At 39.0% G+C, this 20,812-nt stretch overlaps 1 protein-coding gene across 5 annotated transcripts in view; it reads left to right on the forward strand.

The window, feature by feature from the left end:
• The window catches only part of LOC124873636 (adhesion G-protein coupled receptor D2), a 128,471-nt gene that overhangs the window by 88,400 nt on the left and 19,259 nt on the right, over positions 1-20,812 (forward strand). For all 5 annotated transcript variants that reach the window (XM_047374409.1, XM_047374412.1, XM_047374411.1 and 2 more), the window contains one exon: positions 10,558-10,616. In XM_047374409.1, the coding sequence (XP_047230365.1) occupies positions 10,558-10,616 (59 nt within the window). The remainder of the gene's footprint in view (positions 1-10,557; positions 10,617-20,812) is intronic.

Consider the following 20,812-nt stretch of genomic DNA (forward strand, 5'->3'; position numbering starts at 1 on the left):
TTATCTTATCACCATTCAAAGAGTCATTAAGTCTCCATAACAGCCATTTGATGCTAACTACTTGTTTGGAATTGATGCCAAAAAATGCATCTTTGGTTCTACATTCACTAATGTAAACATGTTTTCCAAATGCTCCTGGAGCTTAGACTGGAACTGTGTACTTTTTTCAGACAAGACTAAAAATGAGCATCTCGGCAACAGAAACTCTGGGTGGCTTTTCTGTGAAACAAATGTTAAATATGTAAAATAGCATATCATTCCCATTGTTTGGTATGGTTGAGGGTCTGTGATCATCACAGATGTACAAAAGGTTTAGAAGACACAGCATGGCATCTTTAAAATAACTGCATATATTAAAATAAAATCTGGAGGTTTCTTCCAGAACACTAAAAATGGGTCATCATTGAATCATTTACCAGACACAAAATACACAATCCTCTATGATCATCCAGGTCGCCACCTATAGAAAAGCTGTGCGATGACCTAAGAAGAAGATTCAATTAATGGGAATCCAGGACTTTAGATGATCTAGAGAGACTGTACAAAGAGCAATGATCAAAGATGCCTCTCTCTGTATAATTCAACATGTGGACTGTGATAGAAGACGACACCAGCTCTGTTTTGTTGGGAAACAATGGTTGGACCAGCCATCATTCTAACATGTGACACAATGGCATGTTAGACATGCAGAAAAGCCAAACAAGATTAATTCCAGACACAAAAATTTAGATTATATACTTTACGAATATTTTAATGAAAGTTCAGGAGTCGTTAGCCAAAAAACAACAAAAAATCACATCTATCTAGACCACTGTAACATGAGTTAACAGCCAGCACATGTAATCTTCAGTTAACTGCCTTTCATGTTTAACCCTGTCAGTGCTCCGCTATCAAGGGTGTCATTCAAGGACCTGCATGTGACCTGCCATAGGTCAGTTCCCCTGGGCCAGCCATCCTCGCACCCCCTCTTCCTCAGCCCATGGTGTTACCCCCATCTCCTAAACAGAGGGTACGCTTCTTACTGTGAATGAATGTGCACTTAGCACCATTTTGATATGGAAGTACATTGTTTCAAATCACAGTTTTAATCTGGTATCCATTTGTAAAAGCAAATTTCATTTTAGCTAAGAATCCTAATGTAACACAAAACCATCCACCATACTTCATCAGCCACTACCAGCACCTCCACCCCCTTTACCAGAACACTTTTCCATCATCCACATCTCAACAGCCCATGGCAACGACATAGCCTCAGCTTACGACTGGGCAAAGTGGGGAAAAGGGAGAGAGGAAAGCGGTAAGGGGTGGCGGTGCGGTTAGGCTGTAGATCAGGGTAGGGAGGATGGCGGCGCGACCAGGAGGTGACAGGGGAATAACATCCCTTTCTCCTCAATCGACAGGGACCATAACTCCTGCCTCTCCAGGGACAGATTGAGAAAGGCAATAGCCCTAGGGGCTGTGAAGCACGGATGCTTAGGAGAATTGAAAGTTAAAAGAAAAATGCAGTTTGCTGAGCCACTGCCACTGATTGAGCCAGAGGTGTTGTTTGTGGCCACTGGATTTTTTTTTCTGCTTTTATGTAATTTAAAAAAAGGGGTCCAAATGGAATACTGTCCATGTTGATGATCAAACAGTAAATCTCAGTGGGTTATTGGATAACATTGCCCCACAGAGTTTTCTAGGAATACTTGTGAATGTGAATAAGGCAAAATTATTTTGCATTTTTAACCAGAACAGTTGGAAGAGAAGAGTCTGTGAAGCATCCAGAGCAGGACCACCAGACTTAGAAACCGTTTCTTCACAACAGCTGTGAGACTGCTGAACGTTGGTGGTTTTCTCTTGGAAGCTTTCTGTAGAAACCGTTGATACAGACAATACAAATCTGGCTAAGGAACTTGATTTTAAGTGCAGATTAACTTTGCACATCACTGAGAGCATTTTACTGCTTTGGAGATTATATTGGCTGCTCTGTTCTCAATACCCTGTGCTGACATTTTAGCTTTTTATATTTCTTTGATTTTCTATGTCTTGGGACTTTATTTAGATTCATGCCGTATTATATATGTATATATGTTTTTTATTAATGGCTGTTACCAGGTCCTCTGTCACCACTTTTGTTCTTTCTGATGTAAGTGAAGGATGACAATAAATGCCTATTTTCTGTGCTATATTAATGGAATTCCTTTTATGCTGTCTAAGTCTCAACCTTCCCAGTCTTCTCTCTGAATCTGCACCGTTCCCTTTCCACCACAGTTTTAATCCTACATTCGGTGCAGCTTAACAGGCAAGAGCAGGCATGTAGCAGTTTTCATAGCCTTATCAATTTCACAGCAGCTCATTGAGTAGCTTTTAATCTCCACTTTATTTTCAGTTGTAACCCACAGACAGTGAGTCGCTCGGGGCCTTTCATAATGCCTGCTGCAAGAAGAGAGACAATAAATTTTAATACATTGTCTCTGGGAAATTACACATGTTTAATCATTGATTTTTATTGGCTCATCATGATAACATTATTCGAGGTGGTGAGACTGGGATCATAAAAAGAAAAGCGCTTGAATTAGTAATGACATATTTAAGACTGAACTTGACAAATGGAAGCGTGTGCACAGTCTAGTTTCTTTGTCTAATGCACAGGTTATTGATTGGCAGTGTAACTGTAATATCAATAGACAATATGGTGCAGTAATTTTTAAAACCCTGTTCTGTTATAAAGAGGAACATTAATAGTCAATTTTATCTTCTTTTTTATTGAATCAGTCCATATGGTGGACCCAAGATTTACTAACTGCATATTATTTTCAAATGTAATCTGAACTACAAAACTATTTGTTTATCTTTCAGGTACTCTATATAATGCAAAGTTAACCTTTTTCTTGTAGCTTTACTATAATTATACAATTTACCCTAATTTTGCAGCTTCTTGGCTTCTTTGAACATTAAAGAAGTTATAAAATGCAGTTCAATGTACCAAAAAGGACAAATATATTATTTCATTTTAAAACTCTGTCTTGTTGTTATCTTTTTTTTAAACCTTGACATTACCTATATAAATACTGATGTTAATGACCACTACGCTTATACTATTTATTTTAACATGCAAAATTAAATGCTTTAAATACTTTAAATCTGTACATTGCTTTCACACACTGTTTGTCCTTTGTTTAAACGTAAAGATGAAATACCTGTTAAAGTCTGTGACTTTATAGTTTGTTCATTTTAGGATGCAAAATTAAGAGTATTAAAGATCAGTTTTACTGAAACATAGTTTGTTTTCATGTATTATCAGAGGTATTAAAAGGTTCCAAATGAATGGTCAATTTGGACAAAAGAACAATTCTGTTACTTCCTCCAAAGCTTTCAGTTGATCTTCTTCATTTTCTTTTACATTCACTGTATGTCATTCCAGCAAGTAGAGAGCAAGAAAGGTGAAATTTAAATGTGTTGGCATCAGGATTTATCTACTGGTTATAAAAAAAAAAAAGAATACCGGGATCATTAAGTCCAACTCTACTGCCATCAGGCTGATGAAAGCCTTCATACACACAAATTCCATAATGCTGTGTGTGCTTGTGTGTATAAGAGATGCGTTAAGGTAGATTGACTTCTAATATAAATGGGAGAGGTGTCTACTGACATCCATATAGTTCTGCCCTCTGTGTCCCTGGTAACCTTATTACACTTGAGTGTGCTGCAGAAAACATGCAAGTTTCATGAACATTGCATGATATCATAGGATACTGTGTTTTTGGGTATTTCCTGTTTTATTTCTTTCTATTGTCTTCTCTTTGCAAATATGCTATTAAAGGCTATGCATTAATATAGGTGGAGAGAAGTGAGTTGACCAGCATACCAGTGCATACAGATATATCTCCATGTAAATATGTCTCTGTCTTCCCCACATGCACATACACACATAAAATGTACACACTCACAAACTCATACTAGGGGCAGGTTAGCCCTACTCGACACCAGCACCTGCTCCGCTGAAGGTGAAAGAAGTGCTCACTTGAGCTCATTGAAAAGTAGATGTGACAGTAAATTTTTCAGGCCCTTGTGAGATGGGAGATCTTGTTATAGCAGTCAGGATGGGGGTCAGGGCAGTGGCTGCTTGATGATTGAGGAAAAGAGAAGTAAATTCATTCTGCTTCGGGCACTTTGTCAAGTGCCAGTAGCTTACCGTTGAGAGCCACTCACCCATCACTGTGTTACGGCCCCAGAGGTCACAACCACCACCATAAATCTGCCTCGCCTCCTCGCCTGCTAAACCTATTGCCTCACCCTGACTGAGCATGGGCAGGGAGCGATGCTGCAGCTGTCGCCTCTGCCGCTCCTAGTCACTCAAATGAAAAAAGAAGACAGAGGGGGGAACATAGATTGTCCTTTTTGATGCTGCTGATGGTGTAAGCAGAACACTGGGTATGCTTTACACAAGGGACTGATGCACTTTTAGGATAAATGGTTGTGTGTGGTAGAAAGAGAAAATACAGGTGAAATAGATGCTATTTTGTATTAAAAGGTTATCTGTATGCTTATTCATCGTGATTATCGGAATCTTTTCTGTTGATTTGCATTCAGAACATGATTTTTTTGCAGTTTGCCTTCATAAATTTGAGTGGCTATATTTTGTTTTTAGCTCACTTTAAAACTAGTTTAAAAGTCCAAAACTGAGCACAGTAAATACAAAAGCAGAAAAATGTGAGAGATGCCACTGACTGTGCTAAGTTGGTGGTTCGTAAATCACACAATTTTCTCTAAAACCTCAGACTCAAACTCTCTTTTTTCTTTCTTATTCCAACCATGTGCTTTCTGAAACTGCTCTATGATCTGCTTCAGTTAACTACAGAATGTCAACTCCTCTAAACATATAGTCATGATTTCTAATGCAAGGTGTTTGTGTATGAGGCTTCATGTTGCTACTTGATTGACTTAAAATAGGGAAATTAGAGACCTAGGTCAGCCGGTTGGATTCTTGTTCTTATTTCTCAGTCCACTTTTGATAAAGCTGCTGTCACAGTATTTATTATCTTGCAGTGTATCTTGGCATATCTAAACATGGGTCTAAATGCAAAGGAATGTAATTTATACTTCACTTCTGTAAAAATAAACATGTCACCGATAATTCCCTTTAATTTTAAATATATTTGGTTGAATAGTGTAGAATTTAGATTTTTACTGCATTAAGACACGGTGTATTAATGTACAACATCACCACTTTTTTCACACCTGCTATTAAAGTGACTTTGTAATTGGGTTGTTTTCCCAAACGTTCGTGCAGCACCAGCATAAAGCAGTGGCTCATACATTCACTGGCCACTTTATTAGACACACTTCAGTTGCTTGTTAACATAAATAGTGAATCAGCCAATCACATGGGAGCAACTCAAAACTGAGGCTACAGTTCGCAAAGGATCACCAAACCTGGACAATACCTGAATGTTGCATGATTCAATGAGACTCATTTTCAGCTAGGAGATCTAGATTGTAGGGTAAAAATTTAGCTTGAATAACATGGATCTATTTTACCTAGTATCAAGGGTTCAAGCTGATGGTAGTGGTGTAATGGAGTGGGGAGTATTTTCTTTGCAGACTTTGGTCCACTTAGTCTCAATTGAGGATTTTTAAAATGCAACAGCTTATCTGAGTATTACTGCTGTCAATGGCCATTAATTTACTATCACTATGTAACCATCTTCTGTTGGCTACTTAAAATAGATTGATGAACCATGTCACAAAGGTCAAGTGAACTCAATGATTTCCTGAAAAATGAATTCACTAAAATTAGTTACAGCAAATTGTAATTGGGAAGTCACAGGGTCATGCATAACTCATTGCTGAGCCTATAAACCCTACAGGATACTTCAGTGACAGTACATCATACACTGAAGAAAACTTCCTATTTCCTGTGCTGCAAGATGGTTGGCTGTAGCAAGATCTTATAGAACCAGATCTAGCGATATTAAAATGTTACAAATATTTCTTGTGGAGTGGAGTCAAAATACTGTCCAATTGCTGTCAGTATGTGACTTTGATAAAGTGTAAGCTGCTATTGAGCTCCTTCTATGAAAAATGCTGCTTTAAGCTCGATACCCTGTTTTATCTGTGTTTAAGAACCTCATTTCGAAATAAGAAATTAAGTAATTTTTAAGTTGGCATTAGGGCTGCACATTATATTGCGAAAATATCGTCATCAAATCGTTGGCATGATGTTGACATACTGTAGTGGACTAATAATGACTTATTTGACTGGCCAGCAACACTCTTTTACAAAAGGTTGAAGAAGCCTCCAGCACTTAAAAAATGAAAATTTATTTGTAAGAATTTGGATACTCGGTAGGAAAAAAAAGTATGTTATAGAATGACAGAAAAGATACAAATGTTTTATAAGTATCGTTAGAACACTGCACAAAGCACTGTCACTAAAAATATTTATCTGATACATAAAACGGACACATTCACATACATAATACCTAATGGGATCTTGATTGATAATTGATTTAATAACATGAAATAATATTTTTACCATATGCTTGCACTTTTCTACGATGGTGGGAGAGTGCTGAAGTCATGCGTTGGAAAAAGGATCTGCACGTTGTGAGGTTTTTGTGTATTTGTATGTGTGGTGATTTTTACATATGTGCTTTTCTATAGTTTTACAGATTTTCAGTGATTGTTCCATTCAGAGGTTTGTCATCATGCACTGCACTGTCATTACACATCTTTGTGTGCTGTCAGTGTGATTGTGTGTGTACAACTGTGTGCATGGATCTTTCAAGCTTGTAATATGTGACCGGCTGTCTGTTTTCAATATAGCTTCTTATTAACTGGTGATTACCCTGCCTGTATCTGGCTTCTTTCAGCATTTGACTGGAAGTTGGAAAGGCGAGGGGCACACTGGGAAGAAAGGAGTGAAAACTTCCTGAACCCAACCTTCCCTCTGCACCCTTCACCTCTAATGTTACCCTTATCCTTTCAGATAACATATGTATTTAAGCTAGTATTTTTCCTACAAACACTGATTTGGTCAATGTCATTGGTTCCCACGTGAGCAACAGAAATTTTCTTTTACGTGTGCTCTATTGCTTTATCACAGTATGACTGTCCTGATTAAATTGATAGTGATTGCTATTTTGTATTTTCATCACTTTTGTTTGTTCATTAATTGCTGTTTCCAGTGGTTTGCTGTATAATTATTTGTGAACCCACATGCTAAGGGATTCATCACAATCAACATTATTTTATTTATTTAAAGACAATGCATGCAAAAAATAGCACCATCAGAAAATGATGCAGGTTGCAAATATTTTTATGGGAAAAATTTAATGTAGTTAGGTCAACTACAAGTGTCTGGATTTTAATACTGTTACATACAGGGGTTGGACAATGAAACTGAAACACCTGGTTTTAGACCACAATAATCTATTAGTATGACGTAGGGCCTCCTTTTGCGGCCAATACAGCGTCAATTCGTCTTGGGAATGACATATACAAGTCCTGCACAGTGGTCAGAGGGATTTTAAGCCATTCTTCTTGCAGGATAGTGGCCAGGTCACTACGTGATACTGGTGGAGGAAAACATTTCCTGACTCGCTCCTCCAAAACACCCCAAAGTGGCTCAATAATATTTAGATCTGGTGACTGTGCAGGCCATGGGAGATGTTCAACTTCACTTTCATGTTCATCAAACCAATCTTTCACCAGTCTTGGTGCATTGTCATCCTGATACTCGGCACCGCCTTCAGGATACAATGTTTGAACCATTGGATGCACATGGTCCTCAAGAATGGTTCGGTAGTCCTTGACAGCCCATCTAACACAAGTATTGGACCAAGGGAATGCCATGATATGGCAGCCCAAACCATAACTGATCCACCCCCACGCTTCAATCTGGGCATGCAACTGTCTGGGTGGTACGCTTCTTTGGGGCTTCTCCACACCATAACTCTCCCGGATGTGGGGAAAACAGTAAAGGTGGACTCATCAGAGAACAATACATGTTTCACATTGTCCACAGCCCAAGATTTGCGCTCCTTGCACCATTGAAACCGACGTTTGGCATTGGCATGAGTGACCAAAGGTTTGGCTATAGCAGCCCGGCCGTGTATATTGACCCTGTGGAGCTCCCAACGGACAGTTGTGGTTGAAACAGGAGAGTTGAGGTGCACATTTAATTCTGCCGTGATTTGGGCAGCCATGGTTTTATGGTTTTTGGATACAAACCGGGTTAGCACCCGAACATCCCTTTCAGACAGCTTCCTCTTGCGTCCACAGTTAATCCTGTTGGATGTGGTTCGTCCTTCTTTGTGGTATGCTGACATTACCCTGGATACCGTGGCTCTTGATACATCACAAAGACTTGCTGTCTTGGTCACAGATGCGCCAGCAAGACGTGCACCAACAATGTGTCGTCTTTTGAACTCTAGTATGTCACCCATAATGTTGTGTGCATTTCAATATTTTGGGCAAAACTGCTCTTACCCTGCTAATTGAACCGTTGCACTCTGCTCTTACTGGTGCAATGTGCAATCAATGAAGACTGGCTACCAGGCTGGTCCAATTTAGCCATAAAACCTCCCACACTAAAATGACAGGTGTTTCAGTTTAATTGTCCAACCCCTTTACCTAGTAACCATTTAAGAAGCCCATACATCCACTATACATTAATGAACTAGTGTATAAAAATTTCCAAATAAATTCATTAAGATTTGAAACTTTGTTTACTTTAAAAAGTTGCTTTCTTTAAGCCAGATCCCAGATTGTATGGTAATGGTTTGTATGCCTAAATGAAACAATTTTGAGCTTTTACTTATGTGTATATAAGGGTCTGTTTCCACTGAAGGAACCTTTTCCAGGTTCCAGGGCAGTTTTCTGGGGTCTTTCTTTTACCCCTGTCGCAGACAGAATCAGACAATTAGAGTAGAGTTTTACCTTTTAAAACTGCCCTGGCAGCAAGGTATTCCTTTTTGGATGTACCCTGAACCATTGAGGTGGAGTTATGTGGTTGAAGTGCTAACCATTTCCTGTCCCTTGAATATTCCGAGCATTTTGTTTCAGTCATCTACCAGATGGTTTTTGTTTTCTGTTAACTTTATATTATGCAACAAGAGTAATTAGTATTGTTTTGTAAACCACACATTTAAACCCAGTCATGATGAATTTTGCAAGGCTTTAATGTGCTTACATTCAAATCCAAATATAAAAACTAAGTGGAGCTGTTAAATGAAAACAATCACATCCTCTGGGATTTGAGTATCAAGAACAGATTTTAGATTTACTTGTTGCTGCTGTCTGGTATGGTTAATGCACCAATGGGATATGTTGACCAGAGTTTATTGAAAATCTTTTGCTTTTTCAGTCTTCTGACTTTGAAGTATTTTTAATTGTGTTTCCAAGTATAACTTCAATAATCAGAAGTTGCAGCTACAGAAAATTGGGCTGTAATTCTGACTGCAACTCCCTCTTCTTTTTTCTAACCAAGTAAACATATATATCTGCAAAATTTGTTTAACCTTTGTTAAGGGGACAGAACAATCAGTTCTGGTTTTATGACAGCTTTTTATTTTTTGACTATTTTGAGTCAAACCTGCTGTCCTGTTTCGTCTCTTCACTTTCGAAACATCTCAGAGTTATGAACTCCTTCAGCAAATATATAAATGAGACAGAGACCAATGAAGATATTGTGTAATGTGTGTAGATGCATGTGTGAAAGGCAGCTTGGATGGGCCAGTGTCATCCAGAAGCACAGATAAATTGTTTTTGCCATTTAAATCGCGAACTAGAATAGATTTGGCAATCCGATGAGGTGGATGGGTTCATAACAATTAAACAAACTCCTGATGTTTGCAGATTGTAAGCTTAAGAACTTAAAGGTCAGGGGTTTTCTTATTTATTATTTTTTACTGTGTCAAACTCAAATGTCCCAATGTTAGAAATGTTGAAATTTTACTTATTACCTAGTACTTTTACTCATCTTTTGACTTTGTCCTTTCTTTTGCTGTTTAGAAGGAACAAACTTTTTAGAAATTCTTATTCTGTATCAAACAAATCAGAACATGTTTCTTTCAACTGTTATGCACAGCTAAAATAACATGATCCCATACGAAAATAACAATTTACTTTTTACATAAGTTATTTTCTAAAAAAAAAAAGAATTGTTATTGTGAATACCAAAATCCTTTAAGTTTGTGAACAGCTCTTTCATGCCTACTGAGGAGGTATAGATGAACATCTACTTCAAAATCTGAGAGGTATTTCTTATTTTAGCTTGAAGTTTCCTCAGATTAGAAAGAACCATAACACCTCATTCAGATGCTATTATATGTTCATATTTTTATTACATTTTCTGTCTTTTAAAGCTTTTTGTAGGTTCTATTTTATTTTCCACCTTTAAGTATATTTACATTTTATATAATATTATTTTAAAATGTTTGCGTTTTAATAGTCTATTTTTTTTGTATCATGATTAAACAAGATTTGTGATGATACGCGGAAGCAAAATGTTTGAAAATTTGCACCCAGAGATTCAAAGAGCTAACAGTATCTGTGTTCGTCTGTCTTCAGGTCAGTTAACCAGTCCATGTGCTGAGGAATCATCCACATTGGCTCAGCTGGATAGAAAGGTAACTTCCTTTTTATATAAGAATTGATTTTAAATTGTAACAATATTGGTCATTCAGGGAAATTGTGGTTTGTACGGTAGGGAAAACATGAAAAATGGTTTCAACAGGTTAACAGCAAAATTAGATGCATCAGTATCATCACATCACTATCACATCATTTGGACAAAATCATATTTTAGAATAGAATAAGCCTTTATTGTCCATCAGTGGGGCAATTTAAGTGTACCAGCAGGAAAGTGAAAGGCAAGTCGAAGCATGCACATTCACACAAAGGTAAAATATAAAAACAGAAAGTAAGAATAAGAGACTATATACTAAGGGCAGATTTACAGCATAAGAAAAAATTCTGTACAGTTATTCAAAAGAGCATACTTGGATAAAAATTTGCAGCTGAATAAAATAATTTAAAAAATGTGCAACATTTGCATGTATATTTAAAAACAACATCAGACTATTTACAAGAATTAGAACAACTGCATATAACAGCAGGTTTGTTGGGACCAGTGATGCTATAAAGTCTAAAAGCTGCTGGTAGGAAGGATCAGATCCTTTGTGCACCTAGGATGCAGCAGTCTATCGGTGAAGGAGCTGTCCTGTTCTGCAACAGCTTCATGCGTGGTAAAGGACATGTCCAACAGGGATGTTTTTTTGACCCAAGTTGTTTTGTCTCCCGCCACATGCACTGGGTCAAGTAGGTATTCTAGGACAGAGCTGGCCTTCCTGATGAGCTTATATTACCACTTCCTCTTAGCTGTAGATAAGCTGCCACAAACTACAGCACAGAACATGACTGGTGCCATCATAGAGTCAGAAAAGCACTTCAGGAGCACCCCCTGCAGCCCAAAAGACCTCAGCCTCCTTAGCAGGTAGAGTCTGATCTGACCCTTCCTCTAAAGAGCATCGCTATGGTGGCTCCAGTCCAGCATGTTGTTAAGATGAACACCCAGGTACTATCTCAATGTCAGTTCACTGGATGCTCACCAGTGTCAGTGTTTTGGGTTTGCACCTGCAGGAATTCACCACCAGCTCCTTGGTTTTCCCCACATTGATCACAAGATGGTTCCGTGGGCACTATTTCACAAATTCCTGTGTCCACTGTCTGTACTCTGAGTCACCTGCGATGAGGCAAACTATGGCATCAGAGGACTTTTGCAGATGGCTGCCTGGGGAGATTCAGAAATAACTTAATTGGGCTTGATGCTGAAGAGAATATGTCCATTCTTTTAGTGGTTTACCACAATTCAGCTTAATTAGGATAAATATTTTTACAAGATTTGTTTTTCTCTTTGTCTACAGATATTTTATAAATTGAGGGGGGAAAAGGACAAAAAAACCATATGCAATTACATAGAATTAAAGAAAGGGTTAATTTTGAGGGATCAGTCTAAAAGAGAAGCAGTAATTGAAGTGATATCCAGATACTTCGAGTAGTGTCACAAACCTACAGCACAAACCCAAGAATCAAGTCAGCCAGCCCTACACATAATATGCAAATCTGTTAACCTTCAGGGCTAAATAACAAAGGGGAAATAATTGTTGCTGCCTACCATTGTTTCATTATTATTTTTATGAGAGACTCTTTAAGTTTTGTTCAGCTTTTCACACCATATAACAAAGTGTCCTGCATCGGGAACAGCAGTATGGATAAAAGTGCTTTGAAGTCAGCAGGCAAAATGAAAACATTCTAAAACTATTAATAAAACTATACTATCAGAGATGACAGCCAGACCCTTTACCTGAGCACAGTCATAGATTACAAAATCAGCCTTTCTGAGTATAGATATCTGTAAATTCTGTCAGGGTGAAAATCGATTGTACAGAATTTCACAAAATTTAAACCCCAACACCACCTCAATATGATAAAGCTGCAAAAAACAAACAAACAAAAACAAAACAAAAACCTTCATCTCAGCAGACGTCCCTTTGTGGCTTCCACTGAGCCTCTCACACAGGCTCTCCAGTGATTGACTGCGTTGTCAGTGAAATAGATCCACCGTCCAGGTCTCAGATCAAACATTATACACAAGCTCATCCCCCTAGTGGCCACCACTAAAACCACTTTTCATACACTTCATACAGTACCACATTTCCCTTTTAAAAAATTTCCTTCATCATAAATAAGTAAAAAAGTAAAAAGTTTTTGCAAGCTCAATCTGTTAAAAATAGGACATTTATAATTACTTTTTTGTATTTAATTCACAGAACTATTTACAAAACTATGTTTCTTTCTTAAATGTAATTGTAAAATGCTCGTCACATGCTGTCATAAGGAAAACTCCCACTCTGTTGGATTCAATCATGATGATTTACTTAGCTGCATAAGGTATGAAAGGAAAATATATTTAGTAACTTTATGGGAACATTTCAAATATGAAATATTTTTTTATATTGTCATTTAGTTTTAAAAGGCAATGTTTTCTTTAAATCTGACAAAAGATTTTAAAAAAACGTTAGCGCTTAATTATTTAAAAAAAATATTTTTCTGCTCACCTAAATAAAGCTCTGATTTGAATTCTTATGTATATGAACTTATACATATATTACACAGTATTTGGCTGATATACATTACTCAATCCATATATTTAAAGTTTAAGATAAACACTGATTAGATCAGGTTTCCAGTCCTTCTTCATTTTCTATCAGTTTCTTTTTCTCTTGGCAGACAGCTACCGCACAACAGCTTTCAATTGTCCTACTTCTGAACCGATTGAAGCTGACTCTGTTCTCCGGCCGACCTGGCTTTATTTTCCTTTGCAGCTGTTGGGTGGTCCGTGCCTCACCCCCTCTCTTCTTGCACTGTCTTGCTCCCGCTCATTGTCAAGTTCACTCTGTCTGTTTCTCTTCGTTTGCTGTGAAATTAAGACCTGGTCTGAAATCCAATACCCGAGTGTACACAATTAGGTTCACATCAGAGGTTGTTGGGTGAAACTGTGATCTCATTCCAAACAATCTGCAAGTTAAGACAGCAAGGTTTAAGTTGTATGTGTGTGTCTGGTTAGTTGGTCAAGGTTAACTAAATGCTTGGAGGTGGGAATGATGTGTATGTTTTGGCAAGAACAGGTCTGCAGATGGATAATGGTGGGAAGATAAAACCTCTATAAGATAAAGTGTTTAAGCCTTGCAAAGATGCGTTTGATTGGTGTTATTTCTTTATTACATGTTTAGTGATAAGAGCAGAATAGGAATACTTCTATTTAAGATTCTTTATTATGATTTTAGGATATTTTGTTGGAAATTTACTAAGAGATGTGATTAATACAAATTTAATACAAAGTTTATATTTTGTCAAAGCAAGTAAGACAAGTTTATTTTGTGGAGAAATACTAACATTAACATTTGAAGTGAGCAGAGGGTTATTAAAAACAATCCACAGCACCATAAAGAAAACTATTCCTGGTTTACCCAGCTGAGCTCACCCCTGCTGACCTTTTCATCCTGTTAAGTGTTTCAGCATTGGACCTGTTAGCCACAACTCCCTCCTAGTACAGTTCACACGCGATTGGGAGTCCCATGACAGGCCAGCTGGAATAGCCAGTCCACCCTTTCAAACGCACAGAAAACAAAGCCCCTGTGGAGTCACAAGTGGTCAGTCAGCATGTCAGTCATTCCCAGGGAGGGGTTTGAACCTGGATGTGTGGATATGTGTGGATATGATTCTGTGTGCTTAGCCTTCCTGTTTAGGTCTGTGTTTAGGTCCTTCCTGGCAGAGGCTCTGCTGGTCTCAAATGCATCAGTAATAGACACAGAGAGACAAGTAACATGAAAAAATGTAGACTAACAAATGAAGCTAGTATTAAGATGGTATCTAATGCTTTCAATAATGTTTGTTTTAAAATTGTCATTGAATTTTCCCACATTCACAATTCCCAAGAGCAACCAATTAGTAAGCATATGTGACTTTTAAGCTCTCTATGGTAGCTATCCTACTGAGCTGTTATTAAGCTGGCAGCTCCTTAATCCTAAGTAGGTCATTTAATGTGTTTATTGCTGACATTTATCCACATTTTAAACCAGACTCAATACATCTTTTGTACCATTCCAGCTGAAATTTTCAGCCCCTGCTGTCATGTAGAGTGACATTACAATCTTCTGTGTGTGGTTTCATTGATCTTTATCAATCTAGTTGTTTTTTAACATTAGGAGTGCAAAGTTACTTGTGCAATATTGACAAGCTAGAGATGTAAAGCTGTAATCAGAGATGGGCCCAGTCTGATCCAATATTGATACTAGTCCTAATGATGTCACTTTAGGATCAGATGTCAGGTTGAGGCTACCAATCCATGTACCGATCCAAACGTTTGTTACCTTATACTGTTAAATGATGTTGTTGCTGGTTCTGGTGGTTTTTAAGCCTTTTTTCCCTCCTTTGGCCCCGGCCTTCTGCATATTTAGCTGACCATATTTTAAATCTAAACACAAAAGAATAACTCCAAATTTTATTATGTGACTATTTACCTGCTAGATTCTGTATGTGTGTACAGCTCATAGTGTCTGTAAAGTTTATTCAAACTTGCCTGAACATAACAAGAATTAAAATGATACTAAAGGTTTGAGTAAATAGGGTTTGGACTGGAAAATATTGTTATCGGCAGATATTTAAATTTAGATAGGAAGGATTGGATCAAAAATCCTGGATTGAATCATCTCTAGATGTATGGAGATTTTTGTTCTCTCTTTTTGTAATCCATTTTCATAAGTATAAATCCGACCATATTCTGAGGAAAAACATTTTGATTGCTTTATAGTGCCTGCATATCAAAGGGTTTGCCACATTTTAGCATCTAGTGGGGTACCCTTTACCTCCGACAATAATAATGTCAAATAAAATAATTTTTAAATTAGTAGGTATTCAATAAAAAGCTGAACAAAATAAAACCAAATACAGCAAAATTATATAAATGATGGATTAAACGGTGCTCTGCAAAATGATGAAAGCTTTATAAATTGATTTCTACCATAATCTTGGTATATGTATATGTAATGAAAAATACTCAATGATAATAATTACAACACTACTTATCAGCATTGATCCTAAATCAGGACATTGTACCCCAATACACTGCAGAATCCTTAATTACCTTGAGAAGATCTAGAAAAAGCCCAAAGGTTTGACTAGACCCTTAGAATGTGATAACCCATACAGTCAAAGTACCTAGTTACAGGCTTTACTAGGTGTTGCACCCAAAAATGTAGATTAAAAATCTAAAAAGCTCTGATATGTAAAGATTGCGTAACAGTTTTAAACTTTAACTTGTTAGATAAAAAAATGTATATTTGGAGTTGCACTTTTTGGGTCTTTTATATTAATTAAATCCAAAAACAATTATAGAGGGCAAAAACTGGATTCAGCTATACCTGACAGTTAAATAATTTGAGATGAGATGCCATACTTTTTCCAAATTTAATACAGACTTGTCACTGGAGGACAAAGCTTGGGGTCTGTTCATATCTTTATTGACCTAGGTTACATACTTATTTTAAGGTCAGTGGAATTCATAAGACACAAAGTAGAAATCCCCTTAGTGGAGTAAGAGAGACATATGAACCTTTACTGTTCATCATAAGTGTCAAGGTTTTCTTCACAGATTTGACCCACATGCAGAATGACACTCAGGAGGCAGGAGAAAGGTTTAACAAGTTTATTTGACAGGTAATGTAAGTTGAGTATCGACAGTGGATATCAATAAAACCTGAGATGACTTTACCTGGTGAGTCTTTGGTGAACAATTGGTGGAGGGTGAGCAGGGTTCGCTTATCTGGCAGAGTGGGTATTGAGCAGTCAGCTGGAGATTGAACCAAACTAGGTTTCTTCTGGGGCTTGAGTACTTAGGCTGAGGCAGGATCCAAAACTGAGGACTTTGAGCCGGAGCTGAAGGTCGCAAGAATGTGAAACCAGGACTTGAGGATTCCTGAGGAAGGAGCATAAAACAGGTAAGACTTTGAACATAAGTGAAAGTGAAAATACAAGGCTTGGCCATAGGAGTTACCACAGAGATTAACACTCAGGCACTGGAGTGCTGACAGCTCCACCTTCTTATACTCCTCCAGGTCGATGGAAATGCAGCACACCTGTTACCCTCCACACAAGGGGATCTTGGCAGCATCTAGTGGCGAGTAAGTGTTAGCAGCAGGTAAAAAACAACACATGAAAAAACTCTCAGACTCCGACATCATCGCCCCTCAACGGCCACCTCCTGGCAGCCGAGAAGAGGAAGAAGGCAGAGAAGCAAGATAATCTGAGATCAATGAAGGATCACAAATGAATGACTTGGGGACCCAAGTACTGTCCTCTGGACTGTAGCCCTCCCAATCGACAAGGTACCGCCGACGGGAGTCCACGATCCGTCGGACCATGTAGACAGGATGCCCCTGGAAGTCCCGGGCGGGTGGAGGGGGTTTGGTTGGAGGGCAAAAAGTGCTGGTGAAGACAGGTTTTAGTTGGGAGACATGAAAAGTAGGATGAATGTGGAGGCTGGCAGGAAGACAGAGGCGGACTGAAGTGGGACTATGGACTCAATCTGATAAGGACCTATGTATCTGGGTGATAATTTTCGGGACATGGATTTCAAGGGGAAGTCTTTGGAGGAAAGCCAAACCTTCTGTCCGGGTAAATACTTAGGGGCTGGTGAAAGTTTTCTGTCTGCATATATCTTGTTCTGATGGGCAGTGCGGTGGAGAGCTCGGATAGTTGATTGCCAGACATGTTTGCAACGGCGGATGTGATGATTAACGGAGGTGACTGCAGTGTCCTTTTCGTTGGCAGGAAATAAGGGGGGCTGGTAACCTAAGAGAGATTTCAAAAGGTGAAAATCCAGTGGAAGAAGAGATGTGGGAATTGTGAGCATATTCGACCCAGGCTAAGTATTTGTTCCAATCTGAAGGGTTGACTGATGTAAGGCATCTGGTTGATGCCTGGGTTGATTCAAGTTCTTGAATCATGCGTTCAGTTTGACCATTGGATTGAGGGTGATGCAAGTGACACCTTGGCATCGAGGGCAGCACAAAAGTGTTTCCACACTGAAGTAAACTGTGGGCCACGATCTGAGAGGATTTCTTGAGGTATGCCGTGCAGATGAAAAACGGGCTGGACCAACAGCTGGGGCGTTTGGAGAGCCAAAGGGAGTTTTCTGAGAGGCACAAGGTGACAGGATTTGGAGAAACAGTCAATAATGGTCAGAATGATAGTCATACCTTGAGAACTTGGAGGACCGATGACAAAATCCAAAGCGATGTGAGACCAAGGTCTTTTAGGGATGCTGAGAGGTTGGAGCAAACCTGCTGGGGGTTGGTTAGTGGATTTATTGCGAGCACAAACATTACAAGCTTTGACATACTCCTTAACATCCTTATGTAAGGAAGGCCACCAAAACCTTCGTGAGATGAGGGCGATGGTTGGACTAGTGCCAGAAAGGGCAGAAAACTTTGATGAGTGAAACCAGTGGTGAGTTTTGAAAGGACTGCTGAGGGGACATAGGTGCGGTTGGATGGACCGGTGCCAGTGTCAGGTTCAGATTGCAGGGCTTGGTTGACAATGCTCTCAATCTCCCAAGTAAGGGAACCAACTATGCAAATGGGGGGGAAGTATAGTGGTTGGTTGTTTACCTGAGTCGTCTGGTGAATACTGACGAGACAATGCATCGGACTTCACATTCTTATCACCAGGTCAGTGTAGGGGTTTTTTTATGTAAATTTTTTGGCCCCCCATCTCCCCCTTTAAAGGTGGCGGATCCTCTTTTTTGGCCGAACTGGACAAGCTATCACGAAGTGATCTGGAGAACCACAATATAAGCACTGCGGTGCTGTTTTTACTCTGGAGTTAACCGGGTGCGCCCTAACTGCATAGGTTCAGGTTCAGAGGAATTTACATTCATCTGGGGGCATGTTGATTGCAATGGGATTGATGGACGGGTTATATCCACTTTAAGGATTATGATTATTGATTAATTAATATTCATCAAGAATAATAATTTAAAATCATAATTTGAAAAAGATTTATTTCTTAACCAAAAATCATTACTTACGAATAGAATTCAGAGATATCCCCTGGTGTTGTGATTATGGGCTCAAAGCTCTTTAATAATTACAAATTATTAACCAAAACCCCCAACTTTCAATGTTTATTCAACCACTTCACCGAAGGTGGGGGATCTTCAACACGTTTTGACAGATAAATCACTCTTGCACAAAATAAACACAAACGCTTCTCTTAATTATTTATATGAAGATTTATTGAAGCCAAATAATCCTGATATACCATTATTCTGGTCCAAAAACCTTCACCTAACTAACAAGCACTATTCTACACAAAGGGAATAAAAATGACTACCTAACAATAATAATAAAAGAAAAATATATATGCGCATTTAGTGTCTATGAAGATCAAACCAGCAGTTTTATGGACAAAATGTGTAATTTGGGTTAAATGGAAAGAAATTCTCCTGTCGTGTTGATGTCTCGATTGCAGCGATCAGCTGATAAAACGGTGGGGCCACGCCCCTTTTAGCCACAACCAGCTGACCGCCCCAAATCTTGACAAAGGGTCATAAACTCCGAGGCGGGAACTCAGTGGAAAATCTCCAGCAATAAAACTGGAGCAAAGAGTAAGGCCCAGACCGCAGTTGCCTTGAATGAAAAATTTTTAAAAGTCCAACTTCTAACTCCTGGCTGATTTGGGATCAGCCGGACAAACATTAACCACGCACAATTCAGCAGCACTTGCGCACCAAATCAAAACACAGCTTGGCATAAAACACTTCAATCAGTATTGCATGCAACAAGTTAATACCTTAGATTAACTACTGGTGATCCTACATCACCTTAACTGCCTCATCCTGCCCAGACCTCTAAATGCACCTATCTGGTTTACTATGAAAAGAACGAAATTACTTTGAAGTTGATTTCTTCTCTCCACCGGTTGAGGATGGATCAGGTCTGAGGAAACGGAGGGGAGGGGGATCACGTGTCCGTGATCAAATTAAGGACAAAAAAAAAAACCGGTAACTTCTCATCCGTCCAGGAGGGGAAAAGATGACGAACCGTTTAGTCAACTGAATCAACAAGGAGGGAAACTCATCTCCTTGGACATAGAACCTCTGTGGGTTTCACCTGCGCCGAGTGTGGCATAGCCTTCGATCGGCAAATAAATCCTCTGATCTTCTCGTATCAGACAAATTTTCAGCTTTCAAGCTCTTCCGGGAATGGCCTTGTGGAGCAAAAGTTCGCCTGCGAGCTTTTGTCTCTCCAGATATGCGCCTCCGTTACGCTGTCTTGTGAGACGGGCTGGAAATGGCACCGAAACTTTATCTCTTCTGGGTTTTACACTCTTGGTGACGTCAGAGCTGCGACGTCTGTTGAACTGCGTGTGTCAAAATGTGCGACCAAAATGGATGGCCCCAACACCACAAAAAACTGTTCTCTTCTAGAACGATTTCTTTCTCTTATATGATTATCCTAACGAGTGGCCAGGGTGATATAATAGTTTAAAGTCTTGGGTTCTTCAACCAGAGCTAATTCATCCTTCAGGTGTTCATCTAAAGAGTGAAAAAAAGGCTGATTTAAGGGCATATGAGTTCCAGCCAGAAGCTGCTGCCAAGGTACGAAATTCAATGGAAAATTCTGACACAGGTCTATTTCCTTGTTTTAGCGCCATCAGGTGACGGGCCACACTCGTTTGATCTAATTCTAAAGAGAAAATATGTTTAAATTCTTGAATAACCTCGTCCATCGAACAACTAAATTGACGACAGTCTGTAAATCTGGCTTCCGCCCAACGAAGCGCTTTTCCTGTTAACAGTGCTAAAATGAAAGCTATCTTAGCATCGTCATGGGAGAAGGACAGAGGATCGGTTAAACACCATTGAACACTGTAACAAAAATCCTCCACAGCTACTGATCTCACCGGAGAATTTCTCCAGGTTTGGGGAGGTGACGTCACGGGAGTATGGAAGTTGTTGTGAAACTGGAGGTAAAACTGGAGGTGAAGCAGGTGACTCAGCAGCTCCCTCTGGTAACTGGGATGTCCGGATGTTCAGGGCGTGTTGCAGGAGTGATGCCATTTGATCTAATTGTTGACTGGAATGTCATTGTTGTTCCAGGAGGGTATGAAGTGTAGATCCGTGTGATTGTATCTGGAGGCTGTGTTCGGCTAAAGTCCTCCTGAGTGTCTCTGCTGGGTCATATTGGCCTGAGTGTTCTGA

This window comes from Girardinichthys multiradiatus, chromosome 9, assembly GCF_021462225.1.
Source record: "Girardinichthys multiradiatus isolate DD_20200921_A chromosome 9, DD_fGirMul_XY1, whole genome shotgun sequence".
Classification (NCBI taxonomy): Eukaryota; Metazoa; Chordata; class Actinopteri; order Cyprinodontiformes; family Goodeidae; genus Girardinichthys; species Girardinichthys multiradiatus.